At 36.9% G+C, this 24,859-nt stretch overlaps 1 protein-coding gene across 2 annotated transcripts in view; it reads left to right on the top strand.

The window, feature by feature from the left end:
* The window catches only part of LOC136833124 (uncharacterized), a 176,455-nt gene that overhangs the window by 51,853 nt on the left and 99,743 nt on the right, over positions 1 to 24,859 (top strand). For both annotated transcript variants that reach the window (XM_067094782.1, XM_067094781.1), the window contains exons 9-12: positions 110 to 249; positions 407 to 481; positions 9,335 to 9,506; positions 11,664 to 11,784. In XM_067094782.1, the coding sequence (XP_066950883.1) occupies positions 110 to 249; positions 407 to 481; positions 9,335 to 9,506; positions 11,664 to 11,784 (508 nt within the window). The remainder of the gene's footprint in view (positions 1 to 109; positions 250 to 406; positions 482 to 9,334; positions 9,507 to 11,663; positions 11,785 to 24,859) is intronic.

Genomic DNA, 24,859 nt, shown 5'->3' with positions numbered 1-24,859 from the left:
GAAAATAGTAAGGTTATTAAGATTATACAATAAGTTTTTACTGCACCATGTTAGTTTTACAAGTTTTGTTTCTAGACTGAAAGCAAAATATTATGGTTAATATCCACAGCCGTGAAAAAACGACTTTCTGTTGGGATGACGAGAAACCAGACATAAGCACACTGTCTAATTCAGCAAAGTTAGTTCACAAACGTTCACCTCTGAGGAAAATGTGCTCTGGAGGTTTTCTGTGTTTCGTTGGTGCTACGGGTAAGTTCCCAAACAGAAACGCGTGATTTTTTGTTGAATGATTCGAGATCTGCTACTCTATTTGTGTTGCGCATATTCCATTGTTTTATTATCATTATACTTGAAAATATCTGTATTGCCTACAGACATCGCCTCTAAAGGAATTTTCTCTTTGCAGCTTCAGGTCCAGAAATTACTGACCTTCCTCCAACACCAGGAGCCCCTCCTCCTCCACCCTCGAGGCCCTTTTGCAGTATGTACAAACATTGTCACTATAGTTGAAAAATTCCTAAGTTTGTGGTAGGTTACAAGTTGTTTAGTGCAGCTCGCCATTGCAGAGTTCACCGCCTTAAATTTCCCAGAAAGTCATTTGCTGAATAATGCATGTTTTTTTTTTCCAAGCCGATTTTGATAAAAGCTCTTTTGCCTATCATGCCATGTCAGTAGAAAAGCTCCAGCATTCCAGGCATAGTCTAGTGTTTTGAAAAAACAGACTAGAAGTTACGTATTAAAATTTTATCAAGAGTAGCAGTGGCTTGAGGACCACCACTAGTATGGTCATCGTTAATGTTGGCGGTAAACAACCAGGGAAAAAGTATTTAGTCGTGGTATGACTAAGAAGTAGATGAAAGTGGAGGTGCTTAAAGAAACAGACTGAAATTTAATTACAAACAGAAAAACTGGAGAGGGCATTTTATGTTATATCACGAATTTAGGAAAAAAAAGATTATATACCGCAGTGTCTGCATGACTGCATATCGTAATTATTGTTATTCTAGTTTCTTAATTCTGTGACTGATAGTAAATTTAGTTGTTTTATTTGGAAGTCAGATTATGGGTGTTAGAGTGAAGTTGATTATGGGGACTTGCAGTAACTGGCAAAGTGGTGTAGAGAGGGTTTTCGTGCTGCTTTGAATGAATAATAATCTCAACAAATTAAAAACTAAAGTTTGTTGCACTTGGCTGTGGAATGAAAACTACACAGTAAGGTCATTTAATTGTAATAAAATCGTTTTGAATAATACTAATCCACAATTTTCAACAATCAAGCTGTGAATAGAAAACAACACCTAAATAATCTGCAATTTACTCATCAACCAAATAAAACCTGTAATTTAGATCATTTACAAAACCTAATAGCTGGCGATTTTAATGCCCCAAATCCTATCTGGGATTACAAGTGCAAATCACAAGACCTAGCAGAACCAATTTGTGAATTCAAACAATCTGTGCAGTCTCAGTGACAATGTATATTACTTAAAGACACAGAGGACTTTTTCATCAGCAGACGTCTACTTCGTTCATCCAGCACAATAGGACCTATATAATAGTGATCATTTTCCGATTTTAATATCACCTTTACAAAATGATCCCACTAAACATATTCATCATTACACTATTTATAAAGCTGATTGGGTATAGCAGTTACACACACTACAAATCCTTCCAGTTGAATATCTAAGAGACCACGATGAAATGAACAATTTTATTACAAAATTTATCAAAACTGAGGCAGATAAAGCCATACCCCACTGTAAACGACATCCAAACAAACATAAAGTATCTTGTTGTTCTGATACTCTTTCAGAATTAATCAAACAAAACCATTCAATTTAAAGAAGATTAGACAGTCTAAATTAAATGTTCAACATAATGGATAAATCACAACCTTTACAAGAAGGGAACTTACTAAAAATTATTACAATAATAGAAATTGATAACTGAAACCAATATACAACAAACTCTCTGCAAAGTTTAGAAAAGAAGTCATTATACAAGGAAGAATAATGTCATGGAGTTAATGTGTATCAGAAACCTCTAGCAATACTCCAATACAAAAAGTATGGGAAAAATTTGGAAAATATAAATAGAATATTTGTCATATCATCAAAACATGCTACATATAAAAATAGAAACAATATCCTTGATCCCCAATGAATAAGCAACATATTAGGAGAAATATTTGCAAAAACAAACAGTAACAAAAACCTAAATGAATATTTTTGAAACTAAAACTGAATTAACCCGCAAAATTTTGAAACAACAGAAGATAGACATTTCAATAGAAAATTAACATGGAAGAATTAGATTATGCTCCTGAGAGAGATAACATCTAGCACCTTCAGCTAATTTTATTATCATTTTATTATCATTTTGTGGCTTGTTTCCTGAAGAATGGCGGAATGCCATAATTATCCCCATCTCCTATGCAGGAAAAACTCAAATAATGTGAACAATTGCTGACCAATTTCCCTAACAGGCTACTTATGCAGATTATTAGAGAAACTGGTAAATGCTCGACTCATATGGAACATACAATAAAAATAACATCGACGTCTATCCAGTTTGGGTCACAGAACAGTTGATTTGGTATAGATTCTCTGTCCCATTTGGAAGGTCACATCTGTAGAGGATTAAACCCAAATAACAGTAGCTATTTCCTTTGACATACAGAAAGCCTGTGATACCATATGGAGACAGGTATAATCTGTCATCTATAATAATAAAATCCAAATGGATCTTTCTTGTTTGTCCGCCCCAGGTGGGGGCTGGGTAGGTAGGGGATTGGAAGGGTGGGTGAGACATGACACATCCACTCTCCTCCTGCAAACCTGTTAGTCTACCCCAGTTGGTGGCAGGGTAGGTACGGGATCAGGAAGGTAAGGGAGACATGAGACATCCACCCTCCACCTGCAAACCTGCTTGTCTGCCCCGGTTGGGGCAGAGTAGGTAGAAGGTCGGTAGGGTAGGGGAGACATGATGGGAAGCACCAGGTTCCAGCGTAGTGTAGCGCTCACCATCAAGCTCATACTAAAAATATTATACCACAATAACATGCGTGATGATTTGCCATTTTTCTTGGAAAACTGACTTTACCTTTTAAGTACGAATTGATGATATTATTATTCAAGGACTTTCTCACATAAAAACGGAGTTCCACAGGGAAGTGTTCTTAGTTGTACCTTCTTGACCCTGGCAATAAATGACGTCAGTAGTCATGTAGCAGTTTGAATAAAAAATAATATTTACATGGACGATTTTGCTAAATACTAATCACTGTCAAACTAGACATGCTACAGTAAAGGTAAACACATGAGCCTTATCAGGTCTCCAGTTCTCCGTAGAAAAGAACACAATAGTTATGGTCTGTGAAAATGCAAAGTGGCAAAAAATTAAGAAACTGACTTAAAGATTAGACATCACATGTACCCATAAGACAAACAGCAAATTTCTTAGACATAATCTTTAACGCTCACCTAAGCTGGCAGGTCCATGTACCAATATAAAAGTCAATTGCAAAAATGCGTTAAATTTGATAAAGGAATTATCTCATACAAATTGGGAAGCCAAGGGACCAACCTTGACATTACTATACAAAGCAACTGTTATGCCTGTTCAGTAATGTGGCTGTCAGTTATACAGTTCATCCTCAGATACAACCTCAAAAAGCTAAAATCCAAGTCATAATGAGGGACTCATAATGTACAGTGGAGCTTTTAAATCTCTCCCAAACTCGTCTGACTAAGTCAGATGTTGTGAATCACCTCTGACGCTTAATTGTAACTTAGTAATAATGTCTGGTGCAACTGATTCACTAGCAAAAAATTTTTGATCAAAGAAAAATTTCTATTAACAATGACTCACCACCTCTCCCAGTTAGAGCCAATAAAGCGTTTGAATCAACAAAGACTAATGCAAAATTTCTTCTAATAGTAGGACTGCCTTCTCTAGGGACTATGCGTAAAATACAAAATTATACACTCTTAAGTTATTCATCTAAAAACTATGCATATACTGTACCTCCAGAACATTTTTAACATGCAGTAGAACAAACAAGGCGTAAAGGTTCAAGCTGAGCAATATACACTGATGGGTCCAAATGTTCGTCAGGCAGGGTGTTTGTAGCCATATCACTAAACAAAAATATCAATTTTCCCTGCCTAACAAAGCTTCTGTTTTCACAGCAGAGTTATATAGTAAGCAATAGGATCAGACATCAAAATAACTGAAAAATATACCATTGCAGAAATATGTGTTTTTTACCACTCTAGAAGCTCTCTACAAACATTTCAGAATTGTACTACATAAAATACCTATGCACGACAAATTAACTTTTCACTTCACAAATTGTATGAAAATGGTAAAAATGTAGAAATATGTTGGATAAATTTATAGAAATATGTTCATTCTTGTCCATGTAAGCGTGAAAAAAGTGAGATGTCAATAAAGCAGCCGAAACTGCAACTATTCCTATTAATGGTTATATTGTAATCAAAATCAACAAATGAGGCGTGTAGCATTAGAAGGACCTTTCGCCACCAAAAAAAATTTTGAGTTATAAGCCATTAAAGTTTTGGAGCTTCAACCTGCTGTAAATTCTTTATTTTTCAGAATACAAAGTTAAAATTTGTATGAGAGGAAGTATTTGCGATCAGAAATATAATAGCATGCATAAAAAAAATTAGGGTTCAACCCCACCCCCTTTTTTGGGGAAAAAAGGGGGGGGGAATTTTAAAAGTATAATTATGGTATTTTTCGAGTTTTTTGGAAACTTTTGATCACTTAGTCTTTACATATTGTGTGTAATGCTTATTACTTTATAATTATTAAGTTTTTATGGCAAATAATACGCTATTTTTAAACTTACGGACAAAAACATTGAGCAATCTTTATAACAGTTATCTCTCTCTCTCTCTCTCTCTCTCTCTCTCTCTCTCTCTCTCTCTCTCTCTCTCTCATTAATATTATCAGCATTATCATTGTTTATTATTAGCATTAATTATAATCATTATTATTTTTCAATATTATTGCTTTAATATTATTGCTATTGTTCCTACTGATGTTTTTGTAGTAATTTCCATAAACAAAAAGTAAACAAAGAAAAATTTAATTGTAATGGAAATGAAAAGGATTACACTCACTTTGTTTTCCGTTCCATGTTTGTCATCTATAAAGAGTCTTTTCCGTTCCATGTTTGTCATCTATAGAGGTAGGTCGTGTGCCATGGCGACTATGGGTTAGAAACATTTTGCCACATTTTGTATCCATTCTTTCTTGTTGGCAACACGAACACGGCCTGTTTTCTTTACTTTACCTTGCATGCTATTGTTAGCGCTATTACCACTGCTACCAGTAGGCCTACCACCACTACTACCACTAAGCCTACCACTGCTAATACCAGCACAGCCTGCCTCTACAGACCTAAAATCACTATCTTTATCATCATCATCATCACCATCATCAGTGCTCTCTTCTGAATTCACTAACATAGATAAAGAGTCATCCTTGGGCACATAATCGGGATCGTCTACGCCGTTGCTGGCATCGATGTCCGAAAATTCTTCATCACTCGAAACTTGGCCACCATAAAACGACACTAATTTTCGCCTTTTCACACGATCGTTGGCCAGTTGGCTATTACCCACAGATTCACTAGTATTTCCTGACATAATGAATGCACACAAATATCACTGAAGCTGCAAATTTTCTTAAAATAATCAGTAAAAATAGCGGCAGAAATCACAGGATTAGTTTAAAGTTTCCGCGGAAGGCTGAAACTACGGCCATTCGTTACCAACTTGGCGTTCCCAGGAGCTGAGTGGTGAGAGGACGCTAATTTTCGCCTTTTCACACGATCATTGGGCACTTAGTTATTACCTACAGAATCACTAGTATTTCCTGACATAATGAAGGAAAAAACAAGCAGCAAATTCACAAAATAATAAGTAAAAATAGCGGCAGAAAACCACACGATTTGTTTACGGAAGGCTGAAACTACGGCCGTTCGGTACCAACTTTGCATCTTGAGCTGAGTGGCGAGAGGCCGTTCTGTTTTACAAACTACCACTCGATTGCAACTACTGGCCAGAAGGTTGAAAATCATACTCATAAAAGAGGATCATTTACCCTATGTTTTTGTATGGAAAGGGCCTCTTGCACCTTCCCATATGAAAGTTAGATATGTTGGGAAGATGATAAGGCGAAAAAAGCCATTTTCAAAAGTTGTGGAGAGAGGCCCTTCTAATGGTACACGCCTCAAATGTAAGTTGTATGCAACAGTGAGCAAGATAGTAACAAATTAAAACAAATCAAACCAAATGTCTGACTGTGGAATTTATCGTATCAAAAGAACAGACACACACAAGGAGTTTTAACTCTTCTTAGAACTGGGCACTCTCATTTGATCCTTGGATATCTTATGACTAGCTCTCATGTTCCAGTCTTTATATGGATGGACTTTAGAATAACACTCACTGCTAAACATTTCAACATTATTTTTGTGAATGTCCAAAATGTAAGCGACAATGAATGTCGAGTTTCGGAAACAAATCAAATTAGAAATGTTATTAGATTTTCCTTCATTTTCAATTAACCCAGCTGCAAAATTTTTAAGGGCCTTTAATTTGATAACATAAACTCTAAGTCTTACCATTTATAAAGACAAACCCTTCCATCCATCCATGTAATAGCTAAGTAAATTAGCTCCGAGGTCTGGTTAAACTACTTAGTAATATATATATGTATATATATATATATATATATATATATATATATATATATATATATAATATATATATAAATATATATATATATATATATATATATATATATATATATATATATATATATACATACATATATATATATATATATATATATATATATATATATATATATATATATGTGTGTGTGTGTGTGTGTGTGTGTGTGTGTGTGTGTGTGTGTGTATAACTGAATCACCTAAATAAGGAACATCATGAATATATAAATAAAGACAAAATCCACGAAGGAAAGAGAAACAATGGAGTGCTGCAAGGCCTTTCGACTTATAGTCCTTTACTTAGCAGACTGAAGAAATATAAAAATAAGTTTACAAACAAAGCCCATATAAATGACAGATGGATATTACAAAGGAAAAAATATGTACCTGGAATCCAACCCAATTGAAGTATTAGTAGAATGCCAAAACAGGGTTAAATATTTAAGAGGTTATACAAAGGATTAGGATCAACCATTCAGAAGCAGGGACAGGACAATTAAAAGATTATACAAGGAGGTGATTGGCCTCCAAAAAAATGTTATAAAAGTACAATTCAATAATTCTTTTTTTGTAAACTATAACAATTTTTGCCAGGTGAACATTTTTACAAAAAAAATTATATTAAAGATACGAATATGTAGAAAATATATACCGTATAAGGTAACTAATTTGTAATTAAGTCAGTGATTTTATCTTTTAGGTTGTTCTTGAACATTTTTCTAATACAGGGATCCAAATAGTACATGCCAGGGTTAAGGTTGAAATTACAGCTGGAAGTAAGCTGTATAATAGCAGATTCTAAAAGATTTCGTGAAGAGAAATCTTTCGATCTGGCAATCACTGAACTATCAATCCAATTTATCCTGTGAGATTTTTCACTTAAATGAATGAATATAACATTGGATGTTTGCCCAGTTTCAACTGAATACTTATGTTGTTTAATATGTGCATCTAAATCCTTGCTAGATTAGCCAATATAAAAATAGGGGCAGTCAAAAAAAAATACCTCTAAAGAAAACAACATAATATATAAAATTCCTTATCTGGACTGCCCCTCTCTCTATATTGGCCAGTCTAGCAAGGATTTAGATGTACGTATTAAACAACACAAGTATTCTGTCAAAACTGGGCAGACATCCAATGTTATATTCATTCATTTAAGTGAAAATTCTCACGGGATAAATTGGACTGAAAATTCAGTGATTGCCAGATCAAAAGATTTCTCTTCACGAAATCTTTTAGAATCTGCTATTATACAGATCCGATCACTTCCAGCTGTAATTTTAACCTTAACCCTGGCATGTATTATTTGGACTCCTGTACTGGAAAATTTTTCAAGAACAACCTTAAAGATAAAATCACGGACTTAATTACAAATTAGTTCTTTTATATATATTTTCTGTGTATGTTTAATATAATTTTTTTTAAATGTTCATCTTGCAAAAATTGTTATTATTGAGCAAAAAAAAAGAATTATTAAGTTGTATTTTTATAACATTTTTTGGTGGTCAGTCACCTCCTTGTATAATCTTTTAATTTTCCTGCCCCTGTTTCTGAATGGTTGTGCCTCATCCTTTGTAAAAACATCTTGAATTTTTAACCCTGTTTTGGCATTTCTACTAATTCTTCAATTGTGTTGGATTCCAGGTACATATTTTTTCCTTTGTAATACCCATCTGTCATTTATATGAACTTTCTTTGTAAACTTATTTTCATATCTCTTCAGTCTGCTAAGTAAAGCACTATAAGTCGAAAGGCCTTGCAGCACTCAATTGTTTCTCTTTCCTTTGTGGATTTTGTCTATATGTGTGTGTGTGTGTGTGTGTACTGGAAGCAGTATATAACATTTTGAGGTTCCAGATCGGGACCATCATCTACTGAAATGGAAGAGGGTAGAGTGAATGCCAGAGTATACAAGCATGATAGCAATTTACTACTGATGAGGTATGTAAAGGTTTAAGGAACAGCTTTGAAATCCAGGGGAATGTTCCTGTCATATGATCTAACTCTTCTGTCAACTCTAGAAAGCAAAGTCCCCTATTAATGGAATTTTTATTTTCTAAATTCACCCACTTCTGTAGGAAATGTGGTGTTATGAAATTGATTAGGAATAGTAATTAGTAGCAATACTGCTTGATTGTGAAACTCCATAAATAATACTACATATTGATTTATAGAGTTTTAGATCATTACTTCATCGCCGTTATGTTCATTGATTTTTAATGACGATTAATAATGTAATATATTTTTAGAGCTTAAGTTGAAAGTCATATTATGAACATTAGAGCTAAGTAGATTTTTGGGACTTGTAGTAACTTGCAAGCTGGTATTTCAGACGCTATTTTCTAAATGGAGATACTAATATCCTGGTCATTTGTACCACTGATTAGATAGAATTTCAGGAGTATCGTTTATTATGGATAATGTTTTTTGTACTGTGTTTAATTATAAGAACGTGTGCGTATACTGATAAAAAAGATTGCTAGCTGATTCTGATTACTTAATCCTCATGCAGTTACTTGTGGGTCGTCCTTTCTTATTCAGTCCTCATTTTTTCTCTTCAAGGTGATTGTGGCATTGCTGATATATCAGTGTCTCGCATCGTTGGAGGGCAAGCTGCTTCAGTTGGAGAGTATCCTTTTATAGCTCTTATCAAAGTTGGTGGTAGTGTATGTGGCGGTTCACTCATCAAAAGGGACTGGGTGGTCACTGCCGCTCATTGTTTTGTGTTAACAGGGTAAGTCCTATAAAGAAGTATGTGTAAAATAGAAAGTCTCATAGCCGATACGTAATTTCCTATGCCAAGGTCATAATTTCTCTATTGTATTGCTTTTCAGATGTGTTATTGGCTGTTCAAAAAATTAAATTCTTGCTTGTTTTGTACAACCATAAAAAGAGCAGTGCGTCACTATAAGGAATGTGGAATTTACTATAAGATTTCTTTTTTGCTAGGTATTCTGTTTTATTTGACAGAAGAGGAAATCCGTGTGTTTCAAACACACGTTACTATTTTAACAGTCTTGCAAGAAGAGCATCTTGTCATTTTTGTGTAGGTTTTTTGAATGCCCGGACAATAGTTTAGCTCATATGCAGTCATCAACAACCCGCATCTGCACTGTGATTTAGTATAGCGTATGAAAGCTTGTCATGTCGGAATTTCATTGTACATCAACTCGATAGACTTATTGTAGTATGCTGAAGTCTTAGTATTCACGTGTACCCAAGTCCATTATTTCTGGAATTGGGATGCATAAACTCTTCTCACTTGTTCTAATAAAACTTTTTTGTAAATTTTTGGATAAGTTGTTCTTACGAAATGAGAGAGGTTGAGTATGGAAGTAATTGCATATTTCAGTCGTGGTTATTGATCTTTATTTCAAAGCCACTTTGTTTAGTTTCAAGGAGAAAAGATTAAATGTATATTCACGGTCTACTAAAAAATAGCTGTAACCTTTAAGTAGACCTGTCTGTAGGAAACCTTCACCGTTTATTATAATTGAAATTAAATACCAACTTAGTGTTGTAATTTCTTTCCACGAAAGTCTCCTTGAATCTCTTGGGCCAGCTAAAGAGATTTGCCTAAAGTGAATTACATACAGCACATATTTCATTGTTCAAAACAAGCTCGAGTGATTCTAGTAAAGAGCTTAAGAGTGCAATGGCTGCAACTAAGACATTTCAGACTCGTGCCTTCATAGGCTGAAAAGTCCAAACCACGCCTTGTTTGACAATATTGTGTTCAGATTGAGAACTTTGGCCGTTAACGCTAAGTTTTAGGAGGATTGCAAGTAGCTGTGAATCTTATGTTTATTATGCATTGCTGTTGATCCAGATTCATTCTGGAGAATAATATTAGGGGCAAAGATGATGAACGGAAAAAATTATCCCAGAGTCGGTTAATCAGTAATTATTGTGTAACTTAACAGAAGAATGTTTTAGAAAGGTAAAAGTTTTTATTAACATGGAAAGAATTCTCACTTCATGAAATTACAACCCCACTCTGCCCTTTAAGGGCAGTCTTCATCAAATTGAGCTAGAAAGTTTTATGTTGTAATTCTGCAATGGATGACAGTAAAATCTGCATTTCAGTATCCCCTTCAAAGTAAATTGGTTTCCAGTTATGATGCAATATTTACGAAAACAAACCTTGAAAATGGTTTATTTTTTCAGATTTAATGAACCTGTTTGTATCATAGCTCCGTCTATTGCAGATTTATTTTGAATTGCACTTCTAAATTAATATTGTTTTAACAAACATTATAGTCTTATGTTTAGCCTGTCTCTGAACAACATTTTGTGATCCAATACCATTTTTAAACCTGCGCATACAATTTTGCACAATGTGTGCATACAGTTTCGTAACCTGTGGACGACATAGTAAAATGTTTGTACACAATTTCTTACCTTGCTCGCAAAGTTTTGATTTTATTAATTCACTTCTTTTATTTTAGTTTGTCTTTAAATCTGTATACAATCGTTTGTCTCCATCTGTGCCTGATTATGCAAAGATCTAGGAATGTTATTCACTTTAATATTGATCAGCCTTATAGCCCTTATTTAAACTTGCAGTAGTTTTATGACAAGAGCTGTATGTGTAATTCTAAGGTTTAAACTTTACATTGAAAGGGCTAACCAATGTTAAAATAATGAATTTAATTCTATTTTCAAGCTTACAGCCAATTGAAAGCAATATCTTAAGACCAAAATGAAGGACAAAATTCGTCCACAAAACAGAATATACAGTGGAAACACGAGGGTTACCGATTAATAATTTTCTAGTTTACTGTGCACGACATTGCAAGTTGCGCTGTATTTGAAAACCCATTCTACAGCATATCTTTCATGTTATGATAGTTGAAGGCTTGATTTTTTCTATAGTATCACATCTGTGCAGGGCAACTGAGGCAGACGTCTACTTGGGTGCACATAGCTATTCGAATGTAGGATCTGATCCTAATGCTCAACGTTTTGTTTCGTCATCTATTACCACTCATCCAGATTATGATAAAATCAGTGTAAGTATAATGCTTTCTTGTTACTTTGTTTCCCAATGAAATCCTTTCAGTCTGATAAATACTATTAACTGTTTAATCTATTAAGGAAAATGAGATATATTTGAACTTTGAAATCTCAAAGGTTGATTTTTATAAGCATCTACCTGTATCATTACAGTTTATGATAATTATCATCTTTTACACTGTAATGAAAGTTAGGACTCTAACACTAGATATTTACAGTAGAAAAGAATAAAAGTGTCATTGCCTGTCCAAATATTACTCAAACATAATTACAATATATGCCTCAGGTGTCTGTTTTTAGGGAAGCTGTCCTTGACATGTGTCCTCATTAGGAATCCTCCTCTTAGTTAGTTGCAACCTTTTCCTGATCACCATCGCCCTTGTTTCTAATGGCTATTACAACAGCCTTTTTCCCGTGATCCTTCCACCACACCTCAGAAATGCATATCTAAACACTTGGGTTCACAGTAACACTATCACAGTGCAGTGTCTGCAGCCGAAATATATCCGATCATGTTTCGATATGTCCTCAGCTCTCAGTTAGTAGAGATAGTGCCCTGAATTCTTGCAAAAAATAGTCGTTCCAACATAGATCTTTGATTTAAGAGCAACTTATGAAACCTTGAATGCGGTGAGATACTGCACATGTCAAAAAACTTGCTAGCCCCTAAAACTGAGATAAAGCCAGTGTCCTCTTTTATGAAATCGAGGCAAGAAAGCATCATGAAGCATTTTTGGTTGGGACACACCATCCTTGCATACATTCATGTATGTCTTAATTAACAGAATTATCTAGGCTGTTTTTTTGGGTGTTAGACCGATCATCCCAGGTACATTTAGATGTTATTTAACTAATATACTCAAACCTCCGATGTCCATAGTCTTTGTACTATGGCCTTCTCATGTCTGTTATTACTTGTACTGAAGCACTCTTATTTTTCTTACTTATTTAAGTTTTTTTACCTTTGTTTATTGTTAGCACTTAATGTTGCTGTTATAAGAGGCCTCATATTTAGTTTTCCTTACTTTTATTATCTTTGATCTGCTCTTTACTTTCATTCAGAATCTTGCTTGGCAGGGTTATGATCATTTGACTTGTTCGGTTGCAGTATCAGATTACTATGGATTGTAGCAATAATTAAATTTGACACCTCTCGACATCCATGTAGCTAGATCGAGCCTGTGTGAAGATATGTCGAGTCACAGCATGCATGGTGTGATCTTTTCTCATACAAGAAAAACAGTCTGCCAATCACATCCTTAACAATTATGCTGTGCCAACAATTTCAAAGTCTATTTGGCTGAAGATTAGATCGTTGCCATCACCTAGGAGCAAGTCTCATTCTAGATTATGCTAGAATAAGATTCCCTTTTCATTCATAATTACAAACTGAAAAGTATGGTTACATTCAGTTTACAATCTCTTTTTAAGTAATACAAAAAAGATGAGTATAACAACTTCATGGAAACAACCGCGTGAACTAAATAATATTTTCACCCGCTGCTGAAGTATTATTCATGGTATACACAGCTTATATTTCATGAGATGACTATCTCTTGATAAGAAGAGTTTAAATATTTATATAAGTATATATATATATATATATATATATATATATATATATATATATATATATATATATATATATAGATATATATATGTATATATATGTGTGTGTATGTGTGTGTGTGTGTGTGTTGGACACAATAGCAGTACAATAATTGTAAATATATACATGCACCTCTTGTGCATTTAAATTGTCCATAATTGTCTTCACTTTCAAGTTTTGTCAGTTTTTTGTACTTTCTCTAATTTCTGTTAAAAAACTTATAAACCAGCTTTTGATCGGCTCTGCCCTTTGATGACGTCGGGCGTCGTTTTTTTGTCCCAGATGTAATCTTGATCTACCGGCGTCTTCTCTAATTTTCGTTAGTTATAGAACTGGTTGTTAAAAACTTCTTTATAAGGAACCACATTATCAAATGTTGTACCATCAAAACGAAGATTTTAAAATTATTAAATCAACGAATCTGATTTTGGAAACGTTAAATATCAAATTACGAGTTCCGACTCTAAACAACCATTCCTCTGCTGTCCCGCTGTTTTTGGCCTAAATTTTCTGTCAGTCTTTGTACCGCTTGACGTTGTCTACTTTTAGTGTGTTTTTATCTTAGATGCTGAAAGGTTGGTTGTGTGTAGCTGTCTTCAGCTGTAGTTTTATGAGTGTATAATTTTTGCTTTTTATTGTATGTGTTGGCGTTCGTTTTATTTATATATAATTTTGCCGAGATATTTAAATGTTCGTTTCGTTTTTATATATTTTTTTCTTTTGTACCTATAGTCTCAGTTTTAATCAAGTGTGCATGTAATTTAAGTCTGTGAGTTGTAATTTTACCATTAAAATTGTTTTAGCTTTTTTCAACCACTGGATCTTATAATCAGCTCTTATTTTATGTTAACATATTATATTTTATTTTGTAGAAAATCCCTGAAGATGTGGCGATGTTGTCACGAAACGTAGGATTAAAACAAAATATCGCGTCGTATTCCTGCCCTTTATCTGCTTCATCATTGTGTTCTATATATATATATATATATATATATATATATATATATATATATATATATATATATATACATTTCTTTTATATATATTAAAGACTTAAGAATGGAAAGGCACTAGGAATCGATGGGATTACAAATGAAATGTTCTCAGTAGTGGATCTTAAGTCTTTTAAGTCTTTTAATGTGCTTCCTTATATTCTCAAGAGAAGTCTGCATATATATATATATATATATATATATATATATATATATATATATATATATATATATATATATATATATATATATTTGTTATTTTATTTCCTTTTTTTAATATTACTTTGGTTATTATCATTACAGAGTTTTGCTATTTTCAGTTATCGTATTTAGCCTTCTAGACTTGACTTCTGTAACCACCTAAGGTCCCTAACCGGAAATTAATTGTATGCAATCTTTTTTTTAATTATAATTTTTAATGTTTTTTGCTGTTATTCTCAATATATTACTGTATGAATACTATTTTTTCTACTTCTTAAAAAATAGTATTCATACAGTAATATATTGAGAATAACAGTAAAAAAACATTAAAAATTATAATTAAAAAAAAGATTGCATACAATTACTTTCCGGTTAGGGACCTTAGGTGGTTACAGAAGTCAAGTCTAGAAGGCTAAATACGATAACTGAAAATAGCAAAACTCTGTAATGATAATAACCAAAGTAATATTAAAAAAAAGGAAATAAAAATAACAATAAAAGTAGAAATATAATAACAGATTCTGCAGATGACAACTCACAATTAAGTCATTTATGGAACAGGCGCCTCATTATCCCAACTTTCCCACAATTTAGATCTTCTTGCCTCACTGCTTAGGATGCTTTGTATGAGCGAATGGCTGCTGTTTCTCATTCGGGTGGTCCGACTGGACATTGTTCACCTCACAGTGATTTTTAAATCATCCAAGCAGTTTTCTATGGACATCTGCGGGGCGGAATGGCAACGAGGAGTGTTTGTGAGGGTCATTGTGAACAACGATGATGATAGGCCTCATGCCCTCTCGGGTATATTTCATCCAAAGGGAGCAACCGTATATACTGTAGCAGGATGAGCGGAAGAGCAGCAATTTTGTCTCGGTGACAGAGGGCAAACTTTGTAATCATGTTGCCAATTGCACATAGTTTACGACACCTTTGTTTTATGTCTGCCGTATCTTTTAGGTCATCCGTAATGACGTGGCCCAAATACGAGAATTCATGCACGAATTCCAGACGATGATTTCTGAGGAAAATTTGTGTTTCTGCAATATGCTTAAGCAATCTCGGGAGCAGCAACATACATGGGTCTTGGTTTCGTTGTATAGGATATCAAATTCCTCTGCATATCCGCGGCAAGTGTTGATTAGTCGCTGGAGACCTTGCACTGGTGGGGAAACCAGGACCATATCGTCGGCATAACAGAGGTTGCTTATTGTTATTTTGTTGATAGAGCATCCGATTGGAAGTGAGTTCAGTTTGATTTTCAGGGCATCTGTGTACGTATTAAACAGGTATGGAAAGAGAATGCCCCCTTGTCGGAGCCCGTTTAGGGAGCCGAAGTTGTATGACAGTACATTACATCATTTGACACAGAATTGCTGTGTGGACAACCAGCAATATAAAATACCAATTAAATATAGAGGTGTACCTCTTTTGTGCAGCTTAAGGAAGAGCTTCAGGTATTTTACTGTCAAATACTTTTGTCACATCTACAAACATAGGAAAACAGGAGAGGCTGATGATAGGTAATAGTTCAGCAATTCTTTCAGGATGTAGACACAGGTGTCGGTTGAGTGGTTTTAGTCTAGTCAAAGTAGGCAACAACCTTAAAAAAATTGCAAGAAATTGTTTTATGGTGTTGATTTATTCTTTTATGTGTGGACATTATGCAACAAAAGTTTACCAAAATTGGGGTACCGGAAATGGGTCAAAATGGTGTCATGCAAATATGGCTACTAATGCTTCATATCTCCATATTTCACATTTCCCCTTCATCATCTGATACTGAATCATGATGCATGTTGTAACAATGGCCATTTTGGCATTGACCACATGCCTGAGAACAGTCTAGCCCATGCTTTCGACAAGTACAACGGTGTGTGTTACAAACACCAGAACAGCTGCAACAAATCATTTTCAGGAGTGTTTCTGGTGCAGGTGCAGTGTCAGTCATCACTGGTGCTAGTTTGTTGGTTTGTAGACTCCACCCCCATTTAGTGACGTCCATATCATCCCCCTTGCCCATCCATTGCATGACCTGGAGATAATTTCTCAGAGAATGATACTTTGTAGCCGAAGATGTTGGAGGCAGTCATTCAGGTGTCACAAAGCTTTTTGCCGCACTCACTTTTTTGCAAAGACGGTTATATCTGACAGCAGATAGGTTGTCCCCAGTTTGCCATTGAACAGAGACACCATGAGTGCACACACAGAGTCTACAATAACATCCATGTCTTGTCCAGGTGTACTAAAGATCTTTGCACATCTTTGCAGGATTGGATCACCTTTAATCAGCTTTTGCAGAGCAGACTGCTTTCCAATTCCAAATATCCTGGAAGTGGTGTTGCATCCTGTGAACGCATGCAGAAACAGCAAACTTTGACAGATCTCGCTACCAAGAACTTGCTTTATGACCTTTATGTCATACACTACAGTAGGACTCCCTTTATCTGACCTGAAGTAAAGCTTTTTACCATCACTGGGAGATGCGTAATGAAGCAGTAGCACTAACAAATCTGTGGCCTCGCCTATGAGCATGGTAGTTTTTTCAGATGACATTGATACTGCTGTCCTCACAATGTCCAAGTCAGCATCTCCCTTAGCATGTATCAAATGACATCCTCTGATTTTTATGCAATCATATGGATCAGTGTCTGTTTGTTCTCGTTATTAGAAAGGAAATCCTCCATCTTTCCAGTGAATTTTGTTATTTCAGTGGTATTCACCTTATGAACGTCACGATTTTGTCTTCGTCGCTGATGTGTACTGTCCTTTGTACTTGGACCACCACTGTAACCATCGAAGACTACCGTAGCCTTGCCATAGTGTTTCACTGTGAATGCTGCATAGTCGTTGGCAATGGAGGTGTACTGTAGGTCCTTCCATCAGACCACTTGAACCGACGAAGAAGGGAACCTCCATCTAAGACATTGTGTTCTGCTTCAGGAGCAGTCCCCAGGATTGCTTCATCCAAAATGGCTGTGACATGGGCTTTAAGAGCCTGCATCAGTTGTGCTTTGTCTGCCTTCCGTAAGACATGTTTTGCTTCAAAGAGTGCTTGAGGATAAGGCGAGAGTTTGTAGTTCATAATCTCATCAAGTGACAGCTCTGCAGTTTGAGACACAACAAGAAACCTTTGGAACAACAAAACTGAGTCTATTGCTCTGTCTTCGGCAATTCTGATTTTTGACGCTGATGCCAAGGTCTTTGCCTTCATATTCCTTCTGTATGAAAAGGAAAATACTGACTGTTCTTCCATCTTTGCTAGTGTTTACTTGCCAATAGTAAACAGGTCATGGACGTTCACATCCTCATTTGCGTTTACACCTCTTATAATATTGTGCAGCGATGCTTCATTGGCAAAATGAGAAAATGCTTGTAATTTGCATGCAATTTTCTCCAGGTCTTCATGACCTCTTTTCACCCTTGACCCTGTAAGCTCCTTATGTTGCTCACTTGTGACAAAGCTCTGGCCTGTAAAAATCTGCATTGCTCACTGTATGTTGAAGACACTGGGATAGACATAGTCCACAGGGCTCTTTGATGGTCAGACATTCCACTTTCCTATGTGAGTCCACCTGTAGTTTTGAGGGATCTCATAAGAGCTTGTTCGATTACCAGGTCACATCCAAGGCCAGCCCAGTACTGATCAGTACACCTGATGACATGCAAGCCATTTGAACCTATGACAGATGGGTGGTCCTGTTCTAGTTTGTGCATGGACTGTAGGTAAAGGTAGGCTGATTTTAAGTAGTTTGCACATCCAGCTGCTGCAAATATGGGCAAACAGTCAGCGATGGCGTTGAGGTGCATAACCCAGGATCCTGTGCAATCAGCCTTGATAAGCTCCCTGACAATGCCTAACATTTGTTGGTAACTGAGCCAGAGTTTTCTTGCTTTAGAATGAGTTGATAATTCTTTTCTCTTAGTAGACAACACTTGGTCAATAATAGTTAGACAGACAGATGAGATGAGCGAATCCAGTGTTGTGTCTTTTGTCAGTGTTTGCATATAAAACTCTTCAGTTTCATTCACAAGTTTTGCAAAATCAGGGTTGTCACAAATGATCCGGCCTACAACCTGTTGTGTGGGACACTGGTCAAGGAGCAGATGACCACGGAAAGCACGCTGAACTGCTTTTCCTGACAAGATGTGCTGTACTGTATTCTTGCCATAGATGGTTCCCAGGATTTTGTTTATTCCACTGCCGTCCATCAACGTTCCTATCGCACCCAGAAGATTCATGAGAGAGTGGAAGCATCCCAGCAGCAATATCACATCTTGAACCGGACTGTCTGCAGGCACCTCATGTTTGATTTGGGAAGCTTTCCAATACAGTGGCTGATCAAGTGTCACAACTGCTGGGGACTTGTGATCATGTGCAATTTTGCAAAGGCACTGCAGGGTAAAGAAGATGCATGACTTGTTCCCAGAATACATGCCAATGATTGGAAGGAATACCACAGAGGACTGTCCTGGATGACTGCAGTCCTTATGCAACAGATGCATCATGCCATTCCAGTTTGGTGCAGGTTGTTTGAAGCATAGTGAAGTCTCCCACAGTAGGTCAATCTTTTGATCAGCAGTTACAAGGAATGGCAGAGGATCAAACTTGATTTTGCCACAGGCATATTTCGAGAACCGGTATTCTTTTACATCAACTTCAGTCAGTTCAACAATCTTCAAATCTTCAATACAGCTTCTAAGGATTGTTCGACGGACTTGCTTCCCTGGAGTTTTGGCTGCAAGCATCCTCATTTTGTGAAATGTTCCCTTCCCATCTAATGTCATGATGTTGTGGTCAACATTATCAGCTGCAAACATCACTGCTAAATCTGGTCCTTCTATGTCACCATCACCTAGTAAATCTTGAGCAGTATAAGCAGCAGCATTTTCCTCAAATCACTGGACCTCTGAGTATGAAGAACAGAAACCCATGGCTGAGAGGCTGTCAACCAGGAACTGCGACCTGACATGATGGTGAACCTGTATTGCTAATCCAATCTGCAGTGGTACTATCAAAGCCCTAGGGCTTTCTGCAAGTGTCTTTGCCAACAAATAAATGTTGGAGCAAGCATTGCAAGCTTGATGGAATGTATTCTATCGCAAATTGTAGTTCTAGCGTCGAAATATCAGGATATTGGTCGAGTGAAGGTGTGATCATTGACTTAATGTAGCTCTTAATCAGTTTAGCCACAGTCTGTATGATGGCTCTTTTCTGAGCCTCTTCATCATTTTTGGCAGGCTAAAATAGTCTCAGAATACTACTAGTTTTCTCAAGAAATGTTACAATATCATGTAACCTCTCTTGCTCAGCAATGAATATAGATTCCCCGTAATGCTTTACCAGTTTTAATTTTAGGTACTGGTTGCCATAGGCCACAGAATCTGGCTGAACCAGATATTCTGCCATTTTCTTAGTAAGATCATCCATTGTCAATTGTTCTTCATCATTTTCTTCTAAGAACAAACACATTCTGACGAAGGCTTCCTCTTGGTCAGAGTCCTTTGGTCTTCCAGCATTTCGTGGCTTTTTTCAAGTGGATCATCTTTATACTGCAAAGGAATGGCCTGTTTTGCACAAAAATTGATGTCACATGACCGATGGTACACACAATCAGCAGCATGAAGATCCTTTCCAAAATTCTCAATTCTACCATGAACAGTGAGGGCCCATTCATCATTATGATCCTCACAATGTGAGAGGATTATCTCCACAAATGAATCTGTTTTGACACAGCTGAGTTCATGAAAATTGGCACTACAGGGTGATTTTATTATCTCTTTGCCACAGAACAAACAGTGTGATTTGCTGTTAAAAGGTCCAACAGAAACACATGCACTCCTTTTGAGAGGTTGAGGTGGTTGTAGCTTGGCTTTCTTGAACAATTCTATTTGCTTCTTGTTAATATAGCTCACTCTGCATCTTTTATGTACTTCGGTACTAGCAACTACCACAATACTGTTGCCTCTGTCAATGCTGGTCTTGTTGATTCCTTCAGCTCCCTTTTCACCAATCACCACAGTCTCATCATCTGTCTCACTGCCACATAAAGGACAATTTCCTCGACTAGCCATTTTTTCATGCTCTGAAATAAAAAAGAAATTAATGTTAGCAACATCTCAAAGCTGGAGTGGCTGAATGAAAGCAATAAACTTAATGAGTGCGTGTACCAACAAATTTGACCTCATTGCAGGATGACATCACATCATTATGACTGCACCTATAAACTTCTATAAGCCCTGAACAATGGGGTAAATGTTATTTATACATTTGTAAAGTCACTTGTTCACTGAAATTACCACTTATCAGAGTACGGAAGAGCTAACTGCCTTCCTTACCGGAATATTAGGTGTTTCTAGTGGCAGAGGCGGCCATCAACCATGACGCCATTTTGACCCATTTTCGGTAACCCAATTTTGGTAAACTTTTGTTATATGATTATTTGTACATGAAACAACAAATTAATGCAATGAAACAAGTCCTTGCAATTTTTTGGGGTGATTGGGGTTTAGGTCATATTTTGACTGGACTATTTGCTTTAAATCTGAATTGGTTGTCTGTGGTGTATAGAAAAGGGAGACGTCTCACTAGAAGAACCGACTCAAGTATCTTTGACGTAATTGTAACAATTGCAATCGGGCGATAGTTGCCAGGGTCAGCTGCATCCTTCAGCTTGTTTTTTATTATGGTATCAAGTGAACTAAAATTAGGGAGTCTGGGGGAAACTGGTGAATTATGCACTTGTTGAATAGGGAACCTAGCAAGATGTAGATTATCTGGTGGCAGAATTTGAAAGCTTCTGCAGGACAACCATCGCAGCCGAGCTATTTATCATTGTGTAAGTTGTTTATGGCATCACTGATGTTATCACCACAGATTCTTGCGATAGCCTCGTTGCCAACGGTTTCTCTACTCTCTGTGATAGCTTCTTAGTTTTGGGATTTAGGGATTGTGAATGTCATTCCAGAAATGAGGGTAATTGCTCGATTCTAATTTTCTAGACATTGCATCTACTCTTCATTGCTTTTCATTCAGTCTTCAGTGCTTAAGAGCAAGTTTGAACCGAGCTCTTGCCTGTCTCATTCAGGCCTGTACCGAGGGGGGCGGGGGGATGTCGAACGACAACCCCCCAAAATTTCTGGAAGTCCATATTTTCTGTGACTATCCTTTTCATTGAACTCTACTTATAAAGTAATAAATGACAATCCTTTGTTTTTTTGGCAAGTCTTCTTTTATAAATTTTGTATAACATTAACACCATTCTTTAATAGCAGGAAATACAAGAGTGGTAATAGGGATATAATATAGGCCACCATATTTGTAGATTTTAGTATAGTAGGGCAGATAACAGAAAAATCGTGCAAATGATGATACAAGCATCAAATTTGGCACAAGTGTCCTCCAAGGTATACTAATCAAATCTGCCCGATTGGCCAATTAAAAATCCAAGATGGCTGCCATTTTCAAGATGGCCGCCAAAATAACCACCTGAAGTAGATGTTTTGCTTAGAAATATTTGTAGTTGTTTGGTTTGCATGATCTAAGTGTGGATTCCTATGTTTTGAAGCCTGCTGAACTATATTTTCCTGTTTAAAAAGCACTCTGAGACATATTTTTCAAGATGACCACCAAGATGTTTGTCTTTCTTTACATAAGTTTTGTCCCGGCTAATACATTTTCAAAGTTATGCATACCGTGCTGCTGTTTCTCGATCTGCTACTGTTCACATATGCAGCTGCAGAGTGAAGTGCAGGGAAGCACTGCCTGAGAGCACTTGCATCTTCCTTTGCAAACCTTCTTACAGGAGCACTTTGTCAATTCTTGACAGCTTGCTGCAATCAGTGGTAGTGTTGTCCAATGTATCTGCCATGCTTCTCCTTTCTGTGTCTACCCCCATTCAGCTGGACTGCTCATGTGTGGATTACAGTGGGTTGCCTGGCCCCAGATGATCCCAGCCTGGTAGGCTGCGCACTTTGCATGTTCTCTGAGGGCTGCCTGTGTTGGTGGAATTGAGTTGTACGGCCTCTGCTTGCGGGCAAACAGATCTAGTCTTGCTTCATCCACACAAGTGGCTGTGCTTGATCTGTCGTACATGAGGACAACGAATCTTTCCAGCCTCTGCATGTCAAGATCACGAATCAATGTTGGATGCTGGCTGAGATTGATGAATGTTTCAGTAATATCATTAAATACATTCCAAGTCTGCCGTGCAGATTTCTTCGCTTCCCCATGGAAGGCAGACACAATGTCACATCCAGTGAATGTGTGAAAGTAGGGGATCCCTCTAGCTCTCTCAAGCCCAATTGCAGAAACTACCTCATGGACTGAAATCCATTGCATATGGGCTCCTTGGCCAAAGGCAATCCACATTTCCTGAAGACCTAGTTTCTGGAAGGATGGCAGTACAGTTATTGCTATGACTAGCACATCTGTGTCATTAGCCTTGATGATTATAGACTTACTCCCGTCAGTCGTTGCATCCCTAGCGTAGAAGTTGTGATATATCAAAGTCTGATTTCGACACTCCATGATGGAGTTGGGACTTGATTCTGCACCATGTTCGATCATGCATACAAACTGAAGCAGTGATGGTGGCACAGCCTGTTCTAAGTCTTTGTCATGAAAATAGCTGCTGAAATTCGACTTCTGACAGAGCATGTCTTGTCTTATTATCCCAACGGCTTTTGCTAGATGAATTGCTTCACCATAATGGGATGCTTCTGATAGGATTGAACCTACACCAGTTTCAACAGCCAACAGAACGTCTCGTCCTTGGCGATTAGCTTGCAGCTGTGGAATGTGCAAAAGCAGCTGATCCTTGAGTCGAGTAGGATCAACATCAGACGAGTCAACACCAAGCTGTTCCAGCCTCTGCTTGTAAAGCTTGGTCAAATCAGCAAGCTTGAAAATCGGTGGCCTCTCACTGGCATTTTTCATCTTGCAGATGTAGGTGACTAGTTCAGAGAAAGCAATTGGATATGCATCCTTCCAGTGTTCCTGTGCTTTTTCTTGCTCCCGCACCTTTATGTATGCCCGTTCTCGGTTATACAATGCCACCAAACAGTCAGGGTGATATTTCACTTCTTGGGCTACGACATCTCCTGCACTTAGTTTGGCGAGAAGTTTTGTATCACTGAGTGTTTTGGCACATTCATTTATTCTCCTATTCACTTTCATTGTCATTGCTTCTCTAAGCTCCCCTCCTTCAGTTTTGCAGAAGAAGCATTCTTTTGTTTTAGTTTCTTGGAGCTTTCGTGGCATCTTACTTCTACTGCCCTCATCACTAGTACCTACAGTACATGACTTGCTCTTTTTTCAGCTCAGTGTTACTTTGTGTTGTTGAACAGAAGCCTGCAACTCTCATGATATTGTGCTTTATTTTTTCTCAACGTTTCCTCTATCCCAGAACCTTTGTCGAGTCTTGCAGGGTCTAACTTGATTGGTAGCACATTGAGCGAGTGAAACAGAGGAATATTCTTTGCCAGGTTCGTATATCCATCATCCCCTCTTCTGGCAGGATTGGCCTGGGGAGATTTTAGATCTTCTTTCTTAACCTCCTGACATGGGCAACACTTGGTCCAGTCTGTTTTCCATGATCGTCCAGTAGAGTTTGCATCCATGATTATGATGATGTTCAGGGTCAAGGGTTTTTCTTTTACCACCCTGTACATGTAATAGTATAATAGGCCTCTTATGTCCTGTAATATACAATAGGCGCTTTCCTGTATGGGATACAACTAGGTTCTTGCACTGTGCCATACACCTAGTCCGATCGTTCATCCAGTATCATAAGTCCTGTGTGATCTGTACACCAACCAGATAACTAAAACCCTGTTATCCTTGGTTCGGCTCTCCCTCGCTGGCACCTCCTGTCCATTCAGGTGCGGCTGCCTAACTGATTTGGGGTTGATTAGGTAGCATTTGGGATAATAGTGGGTTGTTGCAGTATGATGCCAATACAGTGCCTTAACCATGTTATAAACTAGAAAATATACATCAGCAGACTTAAAAACATAGGAATCCACACTTAGATCATGCAATTCGGACAACTACAAATATTTCTAAGCAAAACATCAACTTCGGGTGGTTATTTTGGCAGCTGTCTTGAAAAATGGCCGCCATTTTGGATTTTCAATTGGCCAATCGGGCAGATTTGATTAGTATCCCTTGGAGAACAATTGTGCCAAATTTGATGCTTGTATCATGATTTGCACGATTCTTCTAAAAAATTACTCTTATCTGCCCCACTAGTAGAGAAACGATAATTT

Source organism: Macrobrachium rosenbergii, chromosome 51, assembly GCF_040412425.1.
Source record: "Macrobrachium rosenbergii isolate ZJJX-2024 chromosome 51, ASM4041242v1, whole genome shotgun sequence".
Classification (NCBI taxonomy): Eukaryota; Metazoa; Arthropoda; class Malacostraca; order Decapoda; family Palaemonidae; genus Macrobrachium; species Macrobrachium rosenbergii.
The sequence above is the reverse complement of the archived record's forward strand: the minus strand, read 5'-3'. Positions and strand labels throughout refer to the sequence as shown.